General features: G+C 31.2%; 2 protein-coding genes and 1 long non-coding RNA gene across 6 annotated transcripts; 2 read left to right on the top strand and 1 right to left on the bottom strand.

Annotated features, from left to right (window-relative positions):
- Window positions 1–3,203: 3,203 nt before the first annotated feature.
- LOC130673978 (uncharacterized) lies at window positions 3,204–3,907 on the bottom strand. Its single transcript, XR_008990951.1, has 2 exons — window positions 3,778–3,907; window positions 3,204–3,680 (listed from the first exon to the last, which is right to left on the bottom strand). It is a non-coding gene; the product is annotated as an uncharacterized LOC130673978 (long non-coding RNA).
- An 8,081-nt stretch (window positions 3,908–11,988) lies between these two features.
- LOC130673975 (eukaryotic translation initiation factor 3 subunit A-like) lies at window positions 11,989–13,339 on the top strand. The gene is made up of 2 exons (XM_057479209.1): window positions 11,989–12,493; window positions 12,674–13,339. Exons 1-2 carry the CDS (start codon window positions 12,353–12,355, stop codon window positions 13,196–13,198), a joined length of 666 nt encoding a protein of 221 aa, XP_057335192.1. The 5' UTR covers window positions 11,989–12,352; the 3' UTR covers window positions 13,199–13,339.
- Window positions 13,340–13,802: 463 nt separating this feature from the next.
- LOC130673971 (slit homolog 2 protein-like) lies at window positions 13,803–16,662 on the top strand. Of its 4 annotated transcripts, none has more exons than XM_057479202.1 (2): window positions 13,803–13,957; window positions 15,047–16,661. In XM_057479202.1, the coding sequence occupies exon 2, from the start codon at window positions 15,054–15,056 to the stop codon at window positions 15,945–15,947; it is 894 nt and encodes a 297-aa protein (XP_057335185.1). In that variant the 5' UTR covers window positions 13,803–13,957; window positions 15,047–15,053; the 3' UTR covers window positions 15,948–16,661. The 4 variants fall into 4 exon arrangements, with proteins under 4 accessions (XP_057335185.1, XP_057335186.1, XP_057335187.1 ...); XM_057479203.1 differs by lacking the exon at window positions 13,803–13,957 and adding an exon at window positions 14,061–14,317 and having other exon boundaries at window positions 15,047–16,662; XM_057479204.1 differs by lacking the exon at window positions 13,803–13,957 and adding an exon at window positions 14,605–14,824 and having other exon boundaries at window positions 15,047–16,662.
- Window positions 16,663–17,491: the final 829 nt, after the last annotated feature.

Here is a 17,491-nt window from a genome sequence, read left to right as displayed (position 1 = left end):
AAATAGATTAAATTTATGTTTGAAGTCGTGATTAAATGAATGGGAATTAATTTCATCATTAAAACGTGGGGGTCAATAATTGGTACTGTAATCAGCGAAAATATCGCTGTAAGTGATCTTTGAATTAGAAGCTTACAAAGTTATAGTTTATACATATATAAGAAAATGATATTTAAATCATGATCTTATGACCATTAATAATATGACTTATAATTATCTTTTTTTATATGAAACATTATTATCATATCAGTTATCATAAGAGAGAGTGTGGTAAAGAGGGAAAACTTTTTTTTTTGTAGATATATTTATCTGCATTCTCTAAAAAAAAATACGAAGTAAATTGATCATCCCAAATAGTAAGACTTTACTAGTACACTATTTTGAATTTTAGTAAACACGAAAAAATTTTTTTTCTCCGCAATTCTAAAACGGCTGCACTACTCGGGGTGGCCAATTAACTTCATACTTTATCTAGAGACTATATGTAAATATTTACAAAAAACAAAATTTTTTTTTGTTAAAAAATGGTGTCTTACTTCCCCCTCTCCCATTAATAGCAATAAATTTATTTAATCATTTTTGGTGGTAATAACTTTCGTTATATAAACTACCGAAGTGGCCTAAATATGGTTCCATTTTCGGGTAAATGACTAGGTTATTTAGAGAATCGAAACCTGCAATATTGATTATTTCGAGTCCGTCAATTCTTTTTTATAAATAAATTATAATTATTTATGTATTTTTGAAAACTTTATCTCGTTAGAAATCGATGGTAAAATACTAGGCTAATGATAAAACATTTTGTTTTTATTTTCCAATAGATATCTTCATAAAGCATTATCAGCAATCTATGAAATGTCAGAATCTGATTCACTTACTTTATATAATTTGTATAAAATAAATTTCTTAATAAAAGAAAATGAATATTTATATTCCTGATTTGAGATAGGTGTCGATGAATTCTTGAGACAAGAGTATATATATTATTGATAATTATCAAGAAATCACTTGGTCAATCAAGAAATATTTATCAGTAAAAGTATTATTTTCTCTCAGTGTTAATAATTTACGATAAAAACATGTTAATGATAGTGGTGGGTAAACTTATAATTAGTTTTGTTTTACATATAGTATATTTACTCAATGTTATATATGTTGGATCTATAATTACGTTAAGTACCTACTTAAGAAGCTGATAATAATATCAGAATATGTTTATGTATATATTATTTTAAAAATGTATCAAGTGTTGCTTTTAATATTTATTTTTAATATAACGGTACTGATGATTAAAATACATTTTTTTAAATCCATAACTATATTTTATAGATAATTAATGAGGAAGTATTCAATTCTGGACGGCGTATTTAGTTAAGAATTTCATTTATAAGATTTATTCAAAAAATTACATAAATACAGAGAAGGGCCAAAGGAGATGATAAAAAAATAATGGACCTCAGTAAATTCAAATATTCTGAGCCTTCTTCAGTTTACTTCTATTAAATGTTGGTCACTAAACTGGAAAAAATTAGCGGAGTGAACGCTGAGTAAATCCGGAGTGAATACGAAACGGATGACTGTTTAATTACTCTAAAGAGGAGATTATTTAAATATTAAAACTCCGAATCGAAGTGAATGCAGACTGAAATAAAATCCAGATCACTCCGAAATCACTCTTCTGAAAAAATAAACTCCCGATTTACTCAACTCTGGAGCTGCAAGTGACGAAGTAAATTCGGATTTAAATAAAATCCGTAATCTCTCTGAGTTTATTCCCAATTTTTTACAGTATACACGGTAAGAAATGTATATCGTTCAACACTATGCTGGTATGGTCTCAAGACAGACACTAAAATAGATAGATAGAAATTTTGTTTATTTGGCCATGGAGTCTAAGCTCATTGCGGCCATCCTTTATACATTTAATTACAATTTTTGTATAGTATAACAATCGAGTTTCATACATCATTGTGATTATTAAGTAATTTACATTTATAAATAATTAATTTGAATCTCAATTTAGAACAATTTTAATATAACTGTTATTAATTATTATTATTATTATTAAAATAGTATGTGAAATATTCCAAGACAGTATTGTAACGAGTCCCAGAAGTATGGCGTTATTTACTATACTGTATAGTACTGGAGCTATTGTATTGCTCACACGTATGCATAGCAGGCACGGCGAAACAGCATGGTCCTGAGACCCATACTACAATGCCGAGGGTACATTGCTACTAGTTTTTCCCGCCATAATTTCTGGCGTATCAATCAATGTATACTATCGTATTACCACCAAAACTATATAGATGTCGTTAGACTAGGTTCATCGACCAAAAGCAATGTGGATACGGCAACGCAGTATGGGCCTGACGGCCATACTGACATTGCGGCGTCCACGACAACTATTGCCAATGTTACTATTCCCGCTATGGTTGAATCGTCTATGCATACAATTTTATAACCTATAAAATCTTCGATACCATACAGTATGGCGTTCACGCCCATACTGGCACAGTAATATCTTCGTAATATTTCTTACCGTGTACGCAAAACTGTCAAACTTATTATTAATTCATTGAAATAATAAGATTCTATTTACGGATAATTGAAAATAGTCAACAAAAAAAAAATTAGGTTGATTTATTGCATCTTTATAATTTGATTAGGAAGAGACTAACCAACGGGACTGGGATTTATAAAATAAAATTTGACTCGCGATATTAATGTTAAAATAAATCAATCTGAAACAGCGTTAATCTTAATGATCGAAATATATCTTCTTCATCCTGATCATGGGATTTTTATATCAATTTATCATACGCGAAGAAAAAATTATGTAATGTCAATCATAGACTGGATGGCTAGTCGCTTTGCTAATCAAGAGAAGAGAGCATTTATTTTATACGTATTCTAATATTTTTAAATTAAAATTTACTTTTGATACACGAACTTGTGGACGTCGTAGAAAAATAATTAGGTCTTGTTGTGTTTAAATTTTTATCTTGAATTAAAATTTTTTTTCGGAATCATCATATTTTTAGTTCAAATAAAAAAAAGTACTTGTATTAAAATGAATTAATTTATTTATTCATAAAATTATTATTAATTTTAATTTTTGAATGATAAATTTCATGTATAAAATTGAAAAAAAAAAATTTTTGTTGCACAGATAATTTAAATTTTTATTTCAGAATAAAATTACAAAATAAAATAATCACGGGCATTAAAAAAATATCACGAAAATGATAATAATAATAGAGTTAAAAGAATATAAGAAAGGAAAGATAGTTAGTATAATAATGCAAAAATATATAAATAAGTACACGGTACAAAATTATGCAAATACAATAATTTAAAGTTATGATTATGCGAATGAATGAGTAAAAAAAAATGTGACAAATGATCTGAACCGACAGTTGCCAAGCTCAGTCTTATATATCTAAGTACTGGGCATTTAAAAGGACATTTGGGTAGAGCTAGAAATTACACTTTGGATAATTATAATTACGGAATTATATGCCCATGAGCTCTACTACTCAACTCTACCCTACACTACCTGACGAACAGTAGAGGCAAATCGAGTTTTGAGCAGAATTATTTTGGATAACAAATTGCTGTTAAATGACTGGACGTTAAAGTCACATTTAATCCAGTGTTTTCGATTAAATTTAGAGCTAAAACACAGTAATAAACTTTATAGTATACTTATATCTACAATTCTACACTCAGTTCAAGATATTTAATATCGTTATAAAGCTCTTTAAATGATACCTATAAACTCCATTTGTATTTGATTTAATACATGAGCCAAATTGTAACTATTTTACTCTTTAATATCGTATTAACACCTCGTTTTGTAAGTAAATGAGAATAAGAGCACTTACTAAACATCACTCAGCGCACACTCACACTCACACTTACACTCATGCTCACCCACTTTTTGCTTGTACATATGAAAATAAAAGTTACAAGTGTAAGTGATAACAAACGAGCCTTTACGTCAACGAGATTTCCAACCGTTTGAAACAACTCAGACCTCAGACGTCGGTACATTTATGAATGGACTAATTTTCTCAAGCATGTTGACAGACAATTACTACAATACATTTATTATACTCATCTCTCATCGCAGTGTCTCGTCGTTTAAGATAAAGATAAATTTTTTAAAAATTAAATTAAACTAAACGAATGAAATAAAATGATAAAAATTACCAGTGGATTTTAAAAAAAATGATATATATTTATTTTTACAAAAGTTATGAGATTGCTAATGGGTTGGAATGGCATTCTCAGCAGTTTTATCGATGTAAACAACCGCTAAACTTTAGATCGCGCGGTGTCTCGTGCCAAAGTGCCGCGTTTAATAAATTATTTTTAGAAACGCACTCAGCGTGAACGGTGTCTCATATACGTCAGTACCGCCGCCCCCTCGTCCGATTATATCGTCTGAGATTTTGATATGGATATAGTTCCTGTCTTATTTATTTGTGTATACATACAAATAATTTTAAACAGCACTTGAGCTTTCAGAATAAATTTATTGGTCTCAATAAAATTAATCAAAACATTTATAACAAAAAAAGTACATAAATAATAAAATGAATTTTATGAAAAATAATAAGCAATAAAAAAATGTAAACTATGAATTCCCTTGTACCTGTAAACTGGCAGCAACTTCGTCCTCTTGAAATTACATACCCCAGTTTATCTGCACATAATGAAAGAGATAAATAGCCGAGTATTATTATCATCACCCGTGCGTCATTCTTCTCGCCATTACCCTCGTTATTACTATCTTCTTCTGTCTGAAGCACTTGCGTTGGTGCTCTTATGAAGGAAAAGACAGCTACTTCATAAGTACCAGTACCAACACCAGTAGCAATAGCATCAGCGGCAATGGCACCAGTGTCTCTTACATTAGTTTTAACTCCGTTCAAGTCACAACTAATTCAACTTACATTCATAATATATAATAGTAAGCTTACTTTCATCAGCAACGATTCTTAACGCTCTGCTGGTCTATTCCGTTGACCAACGTGTAATATCATGGACGATTCATACTTGTTGAGCCCGACTCCATTAATGAGCCAACTGTCCTAAGACATCGGTGAGCAGCCTACTCTGTTATTATAGCTGTTCATATAATGGTACCAAGTGCCTTGGCAACTGATATGCTGTCTTCAAACTTATGCTAACTAAAACTACAACTACAAATTCTCCTCAACTAGGCTTTCACTATAATTTATAAACTACATAATATACTCTCTTTCTTCTACTTGGTATTGAGTTCACTGGAACTTTCCGTAGTTTCTACATTTAAATTTTTTTGTTTCGTTTATTAATACTAATGTGTTTATTTATACGCGAAAAAAAAAATTTATGGAACAATCATGTGATGTTTTACTTCGGACAGGGAGTAGAAATAACATCCGAAGAAAAAAATGTCAATGTGATTTTTTTCACTAGAACTTTTTTTTTGGCGCCAAATAGTCGGTATCAAAATGACCCGGTCTTTAAAAAAATAAAAAATCTGGGGCAAAACGAGCCCTTCTGGAGAAAGTATTTGTTTTTGTTTACTTTTACTTGATAACTGAAAATTTCAAAATTATTTTCGAGAATTTTTTAGCCTCAATTGTCCCATAATGTTCGAGTTGCCGGTTTTAGCTCCTCCCTTACCCCTATATTTTTTATGGTAACATTTTAAAAAGTGTAACACTAATAAGAGTAATCAGATAAAAATGATAATGTACCTGAAGATCGAAACGTTCTTTTCTCAACGAAAATAAAAAATTGGAAAGTAAAAAATCGGCTGGATGACTAGATTTTTGAAATGTTTCGCATTTGAATGCTAGTATGTCAGTCAAAAATCTTAGGCCACCTTCAATCTCCGGAACTACTCCTTAAGCAGTCAAATTACATAACTTTTTTTCATTTTCTCTGCGCGAAAAACGTTCCGATCTTCAGTTACATAAATTATCAATAAATTTTTTTTAAATTTTGAACAGAAAATATTTAAAATAATTCAAAATTTTGATAAACAAATTTGCCGTACCCCGAATTGTTAACAATAAAATATTTATATTATAAAAAATTAAAAATTTCCATTATGCCATGACATATTTATATTATATATTTTGCATTATTTAACATCTTTTGTGAAATAAAATCTACATTAGACAAATTAAATTACACTAGAGCCGATTTGTAAAACTACCATTATTAACTCAACACTATTCGCAATGTAAAAATAACCCAGAGCTCAACGTAAATTTTACATAAGTATATCTATAAATTATAAACAAAAATTAATTTATTTTGACAAGTGTTTTTTTCTGCATACATAAGAATGTATTAATTAAATAAACTGAGGGTCAATTAAATGTATCGAATAATTTGGCAAAATATCATGGGGTCGTTGGCTTCTCTCGTTTCGTCTCATCTATAACACGATACACTAAGCCAAAAGTTAACACGGCTCGTTATTCACACGTGTTACATAGTACACAATTTAGTTGTGTATTTAAATACAATGGCATTAGTCTTGAATAGACAATATAATTTAGTTTTTAGTAAGTTAATCAAACTTAAAGATTGACTTGTTGGCGCTTAATAAAATTAAATAGTTATGTATGAAAATATATACATATATATCTACATATTTAGGTTGATGATATGCAATAAAATTTAAAAGACAGTTTAAATTATCGTGTTAAATATAAGTAGATTAATATAGGCAAATAGTTTAAGTTTTAATTTGAAAGAGAGAAAGAAGCAGATGAAAGTAAACGAAATTTAACTGCTGGATGTCTTTCTCCCTGTAGATATGTTGATTATAGATGGCTACATTTGTTAAAGCTAATGGAATCTAAATAACAATGACCACCGAAATAATAGAACGGGATCTTCAAACGTAACAGCCAATTGCCTGCAGGTATCACTATGCATTCTACACTCGTTCTCTTTACTCTTTGCTTGAAATAAGAGTATATAGATGAGAGAATGAGAATAAATGTTTAAGTAACAAGTGAGACAAGACATAACTCGTTGTCTTATTCTTATTCTTTAAGCTCCATTTTTTCATTTTTTAACTTTTATTTTATTATTCTTATTCTTATTCTTGTTCTTATTCATCTTGTTATTAGTAAGCGCCTTGCGTCCAGACGTTACGGCTACCTTACCCCAGGCATTTCGTTGCACGCTATTTCTTACACGCGTTTCCGGGTCCACATTTACAGCTTTAAAAATTTTTTTTATACTCTTTTCTTCACTGCCGCAGACAAATTATTATAATTTTATAAAATTTATTCAATTAATGCAAAGCATACGATAATTACTTTGTTTACTCGATTGTAAATATTTATTATGAGTGAGCAAAATTTGAAAAACATGTTTATGCCACAGTAATATTTACATTTACACGAAATTAGTTTGCCTGATTTTATAAATTAATCGTAATTTTGTTTCTTTAGCTTTAGATCATTTTTTTTAGCCGAGTCTGTCTAAATAGTCAGCGTACACGATTTCATTATCACAACAATCACGTATAGAGACCCTACAATACATTTCTGATCCTTTAATTACGCATTGACTCGTTTTATCAACACAGTAGAAGGCGCGCGATATTCAAAGAAAGAGAACAAGAATTGAATACCGAAACTTTACAGAAATGTGCCTTTTTAATTATTTTTAAGCAGCTTGATTAATGTGTGATGCAAACCCGCCACCCAAAATATATGACCATCAGCGGACATACATGTGAATAAATAAAATTGCGAAATCCGGTCTTTTAATAAAAATGAACGGTAAGAATTTGTTAGAAAACACAAAATTTATCGAATGAAATGACAATTGAAGAATATAAAAATCAAAGTTTTACACTGTAAAAAATTTTCAGTGATCGCGGATTAAATCCGGAGTAAATGCAGACTGAAATAAAATCCAGTTCACTCCGGAACCACTCCGTTGAAAATACAAACTCCCTATTAACTCATTATGCGGAGTGATTTTTTTGAACTCCAAAACTCCGAGTGTCGGAGTGAATTCGGATTTAAATAAAATTCCCAATCACTCCGAATTCACTCCCGATTTTTTACAGTGGACTTAATCCAAATATAACTTAAAATAAAGAATAAATAAAAAAGGTGATAAGTAAAAGGATAGAGGATCTTAAGAAACGTGTGGAATGGTGAATACATTTCTTTGGCGGCACTAAATCACGGGATCACACAGGTCCCAACCAACAGTTTATAAATGTATCTCCCACGCCCTCCTCTGTCTGCTAACAGTCGTCCTCGCTCTCCTTTAGTATTTTTTATATTATTTATTATTTATTTATTTATTTATATTTTTTTCGGCCACCAACTTTTCAACTCAGCTTTTTTCTTTCCTTCTTTCTTTATTTCTTTCTCTCCTACATAAATGTAGTGTGTATAAATGTATAATGCAGAGGAATATATAAGTGAATTCGGAGCTAAGGATTTAAAATACTTTTTTGGTGTGACTGCTGTTGAACATATATATTTTTTAGTTTTCGCGTCTGAATAAGAAGAGAAAAGACAAGAGTAGGCTCGGAGATACGTGTCGACGTTACGATGAGTCTCGTTGTACAGCTGTGCTGTGTTGTTATATATATATGTGGTGGTGCAACAGAGTTTGGTGCAAATGTATGGAATGGAATATCGTGTGAAATGAAAAATAATAAAAGTATAAGTTTACGCGAAGATTCTTGTTAATGATCGACTATTTTCGTCCGTCTGGAACAAACATATTCTACTTGTTTAGCTTAATGCTGTTTTTTTTTCTCCTTTTTAATTTTATTTTTTTTTTCAAACATGTATAATGCTTAAGGGTTATAACTAAAACGGTGAGATATATAATAAATAAATTTATGTTGAGAATTTCTCGAGACGTTTGGTAGTGATTCTTGGTGACGGCGGTACACCGTGAGGCCATTAGCTGACTCGTTGTCTGGTCAAATCGCAGTGAACTGTAGTCAGAAGAATAAGAAAGATAGAGTGAGAGAGTAAGAGCTTGGGAGAGGAAGAAAGAATGAAAGATGATAGAGAAAATAAAACAGAGGGTAAATTACTTGGGTCTTGAACGAGTAGGCTGTTAATTATTGGAATGGGGAAAACGTTGACGCCCAGCACTTATGATACAAGGACAGCTTCTGTGCTTACCAAAAAACGATAATATTGTTCATTATTTTTTTATTTTTACTGATTTTTATTTTATGTCAGGTTATTAATAGCTATCAATATTATTTATCTGTCTATTTGAAACGGTTGAGACAAAAAAAAACCCGGCACCGAGATTGCGTTTTTTCTTTTGGTAAAATTTGTATTTTGACCAAAGCGATTAGTAAAAATTTTAAAAATACTTATTGAACTATATACATCAATAAGTGTAAGCAGTAGAGTTTGCTCTATGGCTCAAATTTTTTAAATTGGAATAAAAAATATGAAAATATGGGTTAAGGGTAGAAGTACCGTTTTTGACCACTTTAGGGCCAGTTTTGGCCACTTTAGGGCCAGTTTTGGCCACTTAGAAATTTTGAATAAAATAATTTGTGAAATACGCAACAACATAATTCATTTTTTTAAATGTGTTTGAAGATATTTTTATCACACTATTGCAATGAAATTTTTTTTCAACACGTTTTCATTATTTAAAATAAAGTATTAAACGTCCAAAAATGGAGCAGTGGCCACAAATGGTACTTCTACCCTATATTTTTTTTAAATAATAATATTTTAAATAATAATAATATTTTTTTTAAATAAAAATTTTTTTAAAATAAAAATTAAAAATTTGAAAGTAAATTTTGGAGCAGCAGAAGAATTAGACAAAGATAACACATCGTACGAAGGTAGAATGTAAAGTAATGCAGTAGATATAAATATATGATGATAAAAAAAAAGAAATTTAGATGAAAATAAATAAATCTGTATACTTCGGGATGAACCATTAGATTTAACGAGCAATTCGTCTAGTTATGACTTAATGATTGGACTATTAAGCTCTAAGTCAAACTAAAAAGTAAATAAACTTACAAAGATTTTAATGAAAAAATTAATTGTAAATATTTACAGTAGCAATGACTACTGTAAGTATTTACAATTAAAATTCTATTATAACCAAATAATTTAGTGGGCCGGCGTAAACTTAAAAATACCCGGAAGAAAAAGTAATTTTATTTATAATGAATATGTAAAATTAATATAATTTGTACGTAATAAATTGAAATAATAAATAATTTACTGTCTGTTGTTATTATAAATTATAATATAATTTTGGATTGGAGATTGCGGAGTATTTAGAAGTGTAAATAAAATATGAGTAGTGAGTTAAAATAGTAAAGCATGAATAATGAATAAATATGATTGTCTGAGGGTCAGGAATATATTTATTTGATTTTAGAGTTGCACCTGATCCTCGGTCTGGCAGAGAGAGTAAGTGAATGCGCGGACGCGGAACGCAGAAATAGCTGCCACTCATTCTCATTCGTATATACTGAAATGTGAGGGAGAAGAATTTGTGTCCAATGCAACAAGCTTCTTGTCGTTTCACTGTAGACACTCTACTCCACTCGACTCTCATCTCTTTCTTTCTCTCTCGTTGCTCACTCAGTCAGTCTATTCGTCGTGGACGAGGTCCGCCATCCGCGTAATTTGAAGTATGAATTATGACGCGGACTGATTAATTCTATACACTCTATGCTTGCGAATGCGAGTGTAGTGTTAGCCCACACAAAATATTCTAAATATTCTCCGCACGAGACTAATGTACGAAAGTTCAACATTTCTATACTCGACTAGACAAACTAATATGCCAACGAATAAATTTTTAAAATTACATTATATTCTATTTATGAAACTTAATATTTATTTGTAGCAACTTGGTTATGTCTTCATACGTATATATAACACACGCCCGCATAAATTTATATTCAGGGTCTACGTCTAGACGACAGTTAATCAAAATTCTATTATGTCTGACTTGCATCTTCTCTTTTCACTTGATTCTTTCTGACAATTAAAATATCTAGTCCATTGAACTAGTGGCCTACAAAAAAGTTATTTTCTACTCCCCTTTAATAAAAAAAAATTTTTTTTTTTATAAATTAATATTTAATATTTACTATTCTGTAACTCAAAATTTTAATGTTTAAGTAACGTAAATTTGAAAAAAAAAATTATGTCTGTCTGACTAAGACTCAAAATTTCTACTTGAATTTTAAACTTTATAATGAAATATTTTTTAATTAAAAAAAATTAATTTCTGCAATTATTTAAAAAATTAAAAATTCAGTATTGCATTTTAAAAAACTAAAAATAATTTTTTTTACTTCTTAACAAAAAAAATTCCCTACAGAAAAATCAATAATAATTAATTTAATTAATTGATGAAAATGTCAAGTGAATAAATTATTTTTTTTTAAATAATTAAAAAAAAAAAAAAACGTCATCTAATTAAGTGCAAAAAGATCTAAAAGTAACGAACGCATAAAGAGCTACAATAGAGTGTCATTAACGTCTCGAGTTAAATTCCGTTCCGCGTTCATCGTCTAGCGGGTTACTATGTGCGGGAGTTCGTAAATCTTTCGTGTGGTTACAGCCTCCAAGTTGCGAGAACAGCATTACGTTGATACACTATTTATAAACATGTGACACCGGTCGAGTGTCTGGTGCGGGTGGCCATGCGTACTCTTACTCATTTCTCCTCTCATCCTTATCTCATATTCCTCTTCATTTATTTCTTATTTCTCAACTCACTTTTTTGCTATACGAGACTACATAACAGACATACACGGAGTCCACCTGCTCAGCCTACTCGTTTTTTGCTCTCGTCAGTTTCATATCACACACACGCATACACAAAAAAAAAATAAATGAAAAATAAAAAAAAAAAAGTTAAAACAAATGCACCCTTGAGTCCTTCTTTTTTTAATCTAGTTATCTTTGTCACTCTGCATGGCAACCAAATGACGAACGATGCTGATGTTTAGTTGTCAAATAAACAAAGTCGTTGGCCGTCTCATCATAACGATCACGCGATCTCTTGATCATTCATTATTTTATTCAAAATCATAAGTTATCCGTTATTAAATCGAGGATTTATTATTTAAATTAATAATATATAATGAAACTAATTAAATGATATAATAATTATTATAAATTGTGCGGAAATATATTTAAAAAATTAAATTCAAGTGACCGGAATTAAATTTATAACGTTCATCAACTGCCACAACGGATGCCGCTTAATATAACGAAGAAAATCTAGTCCTCAGTTTTTTAGTTTTTTTTTTTTTCTATTTTTTTAATTTTTATTTTAACACGTCAAGATGGTCAAGCAACCTCCGAAGATGACGAAGCTCGTCGTCTCGGCCATCAAGAACCTACGCGATGTCCAGGGGTCCACGACCAAGGACATTCTCAATTACGTCATGAGGGAATTTAATTCCGAACCTTCGCTTGAACGTCGAGTAAGTTTTTTTATTTTATTTAAAAAAAAAAAAAAATTTTTTTTGTGAATTCACATAATGGCAGAAAAATGTAAAAAAAAAATTTTTAATTTAAAAAAAAGTTTTTATCTAAAAAAATTAATAATTTAAAAAAAAGTTTTTATCTAAAAAAATTAATAATTTTTTTTGTTTTAATTACAGTTACGAACAGCATTAAAAAGAGGGATCGACTATGGAATATTAATAAAAAAAGGCCCACACTATTTATTAAACACCGATCCGGAAATGACAACAGCGGATCCAGGACCAATGGAGAGAGGGGGCCGAAGACGGAAGCGAGGCGGAAAGAAAGGAAAACGTGGCGGAAAGAAAGGAAGACGTGGTCGTGGACGTAGACGTCGCGGAGGCAAACGTAAAGGCCGTGGAAAATCACGTGGACGCAGGCGACGTAGGAGCCGCAGGAGGCGCGGAGGACGTGGAAAAAAAATGAGGAAACGCGGTGGCGTTGATGACATGGACATGCTCGCCAAAGAGGCTTTCGAGGCAGCAGGACCCACAGCCAACAGAGCCGACCCCGACGCCGCTGTTGGAGCCACGACATACGAGCGGCCTCGCAGTCGCAGCAGATCGCGACAGAGCCGCAGCAGGAGTCGCACTCCCAGCCACAGCAGATCTTCCGGCAGCAGCGATCGTGAAGGCGCCGATGGACGACGACAAGCCGACTGATTATTTTTTTAACTATTTACTTTTTTTATAACCTGTACATCCATTTTTTATCCACCCACGTCTTTTGACACCTTTTTTACATCCTCGATAACGGAACCCTTTTTTATCACAACAAATAAAAAAATTTTCTGTCCCACTTAATTTTTATCTTTTTATTTTTAATTTTACTTTTTAAATTTCTTTTTTTTTTCTGACGTTTTGATAGTGAGGTTAGATCTTAAAAAAAAAAAAAAACAGCAGCCGAAGGTCTCGAAGGTGATCGAGAAGAATGAAGAAGAAGATAAAAGGCAAGTAGCCCGAATAAACCAACGGCAATAACTCTTGGCTAGGTCAAGCCAGGTTACCAACCATCGAGAAGTGATTAGTGGTATTTACAATCCTTTCCTTCGGATATTTTTTACATCCGCTATCAGCTAGTAAAATTTCTATTATTCAATTTTAAAAATTTAAAACATCTTAAACCCTAGAAAAATAATTAATCTCCCTCTCTACAAATAATTATATATTATATATATATAATAAAATAAAATTCTAGTAAGTATCCATAATTTATATTTAGTGTTGAGTAATGATATGAATAAATATCAGAGGTTAGTATTTATTATTTTTTACTGACACCGGCAGTAAGAGTAGATAAGATACCATTGGTTGAGTCTTTATTATTTATCTGTAATGAGAAGCTTTTTTTTTTATTAACATTATTCTTAAAGTTTGATAGTCGCAGTAGCGAGGCGATAAGAAGCCTGCATACAAATTGAGGTAAGAGTTTTGTTAAATATTTTTTTTTTAAGTGTTAAAAAAAAAATATATATATATATATATATATATATAATAAGAGGATGGGATATGTTTAAGACTGACAAATTTACGAGAGTACGAGAACGATTGCTCTTTGGTTGTTATCAGTTGTTGCCAGTAACGGATGTCCAAGTAATGTTGAGTGGATAGCTTCTTTATATACTTCTCAAGATATATTTTATTTATTTACTTATTTTTCTGCACTTGCCTCGAGGGCGTACAGTATCAAGGACCAAGGATTCGTGTTTCTTTACATATAATTTATCCGAACAACAAATTCCCGGTTGCCAGTTACCATTAAGTTGTATAAGAATTTTAACGGTAGTATATATAATAATAAAGTAATAATGTTTTTAAATATATACATATATATGTATTTGAATAAATAAAGTGGTGTATGTTGTCGCGACGGGAGGATAAAAGTCGAAAGTGGATACGATCTTGTGATTATTTGCTAAGGGACTAACTTTTTACTCAGGTTTTATTTAAAGTTGAGAGTTGGGTGGGAGGGGGGAAGTGGGGGAGGGAAAAGGTGTCTCGGTGGCGTGTTCTCACGTGTGTTGAATGAGATAGCGTCATACATGTTATGTTGTGTACAGAGATATCGTTACTGTAGATTTACGTGGTCAAGTTTCCGTGATGTCAAGTGTACTGAGGTTACAGTTGGGTGCAGGTCATGCTAGATTATCATAATGTACATTTGTTTATGAATCTACTTTGTTTTGAAAGATTAGATTGTGTCTTATGTATAATTCTTAATGATGAGATGAGTTTAAATTATGACAGATTTTTTTTTAAGAGAATTAGTTCGTTTAATTAAAAGTTACGGTAATTGTTGAGTTAATTATTCAATGTCTTAATTAAATAATTGGTTTACATTTTAATGATGAATTAGATTTTGTAAAATTAAACTTTGTTTTCACTTAACGTTGAACAATTTTAATTAATGACATTAATTAAAATTGTGAGTAATTTAAATGGGGAAAAATTTCGCCTTCTAATTTAAAGAAACTAAAAGTTTTAAATTTAAAAAGTATAATTATGTTTTAGAGTAACCATGAGACTGTTGTCAACAATGCTGTACCTCAATTTCGTGCTCAGATTGAGCAATGGCCAAGAACCCTGGACCTGTGAACCCCCATGCAAATGCGAATGGGCGTCGGGCAAAAAATCTGCAGACTGTACAATACAGAATTACACCCACGTACCAAACTACTTGTCACCGGAGATACAAAACCTCGACCTCAGTTTCAACTCAATAAACCATTTGAAAAAAAACGCATTTAGTAACGTAGGCCTTGTCAATCTCTATAAACTAGTGATGCGTAATTGCGGAATACAAACAATAAACACTGGCGCCTTCCACGGGCTACAAATAATGATCGAGCTCGACCTAACAGGCAATAATATTACGAACTTAATGCCCGGTACATTCTTGGACACCCAGAACCTACGAGCGATTTTCCTAAACCACAACTTCTTGCAATCTCTCGACAACGGTCTGTTCCATGATCTCAAGCATCTCCAGCGAGTTGAAATATCTCACAACCGCCTCGAACGTATCTCAGACCGGGCATTTAAGAGTCTACCGGAACTAAATACTCTCACATTAAACGACAATAATTTAACAAGTGCTCAGCACGTGAGCTTTGAAAATTTACCCAGATTGTACAGCCTTGAATTGCGTAACAATCAGTGGAACTGCGATTGCCACTTGATAAAATTTCGCAACTGGGCAATAGAACATCAATTGTACACAAAGAACACAACTTGTTTTCAACCAGACTCACTGGCAGGTAAAATGTGGGATGAAGTTGATTCCAAAGAATTTGTCTGCCATCCCGGTGGAAGTTTAATTAATCAACCATTGGGGTGGGCACTCGGTGGAATAGAAATATTCACGGGTTTAGTCAATCAGAGTATGGGTATGATCTCAAGGCGAAACGATTAAAGTTTAGTGACTGATTTCGTGCCATATTATTTCAAAATATCTTAATTCGTATACTCTCTTAAAATGATCAGTAGAAAGTAATTTAATCAGTGAATATTTACTGATCAAAGTATTTTTTACTGATTCATTTTAAGAGAATAAATATTAATTTATTTCATTCCGTAAGATGGACAGCAGTGTTCAAAGTTGATTGAGTGCCCACTCTCTTAAAATGAATCAGTGAAAAGACCTGGAAATCAGTGAATATTCACTGCGAATCAGTCCCAAGTATGTCACTGATTCAATTAATGATATACTTGGGACTATTTGTGCAGTGAATAATCACTGATTGGAGTACTTTTCACTGATTCATTTTAAGAAAGCAATGACCGGGTCTGGTTGAGTTCTTGAAGATACGCCTGATATTTTTATTTTCTATTTAAATTGAATTAAATATTAACTGATACTAAATTATGATCAAATCCCATAATAATGAGTTAATTTACTGTCTTAACCCGAGTCGAAAAGTTTCAGCATTATTTCAAACTGAATAAACTGCTAGCCAACAGTTTAAAAAAATAAGAAGTGGCTGTTTAATACTGCCAGAAAATTTTTATTTTATGTAAGCGAAAATTAGTTATTAAATTATTTGAATATGTTTAAAAAAAAATTGTTCATTATAAACAATTAAAACTTATTACATTTACAAAATATTACGTACATTTTTTTTATTAATTACCAATAAAATTCAAATAATTATAAACTGAAATAAATATAATTTATAATTAATTATATATAGATGTTAAAAAATGATTATATCATCTAGAACATTATTATTATCGGTATCGGATGATAAAATCAGTGTAGTGCCACCTGCAAAGGTCACGAGATCATCCAAAACTTGTTGAACAATTCTCTGGGTTATCTTCGAGAGCATCAGGATTAAAAGTATATAAAATACCTTTGTTTCTTCGTTTTAGTTTTTTTAACGCTTGTTCAATGCAAATAACGTAGTCGCGCACTCTGGTAGACCTTTTTTATTTCTATGCATTTCTCCCCCAAAATTATCTCTTTAGTTTTTATTTTAATGACAGGAAAGAAACAACAAAGCAGGCGAGACCGCCTACACTTGCCCTGCAAAAAACGACACTCGTATATATAAATTCACGTCTTCAGCACACGTCCATGCAGGTGCTACTCGCTAACTATACCCCGACTCTCCACCCTCTTTCACAGTGCAATTATATCAAGAATACCAAGTTAATTAACTTTGATAAATAATTATCGATAGCCTACAGCTGTATGCCATCAGCTAAAAAAACTTTATTTTTTTTTTAATCCATAAAAATTTTTTTTTGTCTTTATATAGATATTTATTTTTATTTAAAGTTAGAAAAGAGGGCAAAGTAAATTCCGTAAAAAAAAATTTGAGCCGACTTTGGATTTGAAAATTTTTCATAAAAATTTGGGCTGGCCCGTTTTGTCTCCCCTAATTTTTCTACAGAAAAATTTTATATACAAACCGCTCATTATTAATTTATTTAAATTACCAATTAAGTAAGTCA

The sequence above is a fragment of the Microplitis mediator genome, chromosome 8 (assembly GCF_029852145.1).
Source record: "Microplitis mediator isolate UGA2020A chromosome 8, iyMicMedi2.1, whole genome shotgun sequence".
In the NCBI taxonomy this organism is placed as follows: domain Eukaryota; kingdom Metazoa; phylum Arthropoda; class Insecta; order Hymenoptera; family Braconidae; genus Microplitis; species Microplitis mediator.
This window is presented reverse-complemented; position numbering and strand designations above follow the sequence as displayed.

Excerpts from the sequence above, each read along its gene's own strand:
- LOC130673975 (XM_057479209.1), top strand. The coding sequence starts at position 12,353 with ATGGTCAAGCAACCTCCGAAGATGACGAAGCTCGTCGTCTCGGCCATC. Across the intron at positions 12,494-12,673 it reads AACCTTCGCTTGAACGTCGA|TTACGAACAGCATTAAAAAG; the intron begins GTAAGTTTTTTT and ends TTTTAATTACAG.
- LOC130673971 (XM_057479203.1), top strand. The coding sequence starts at position 15,054 with ATGAGACTGTTGTCAACAATGCTGTACCTCAATTTCGTGCTCAGATTG.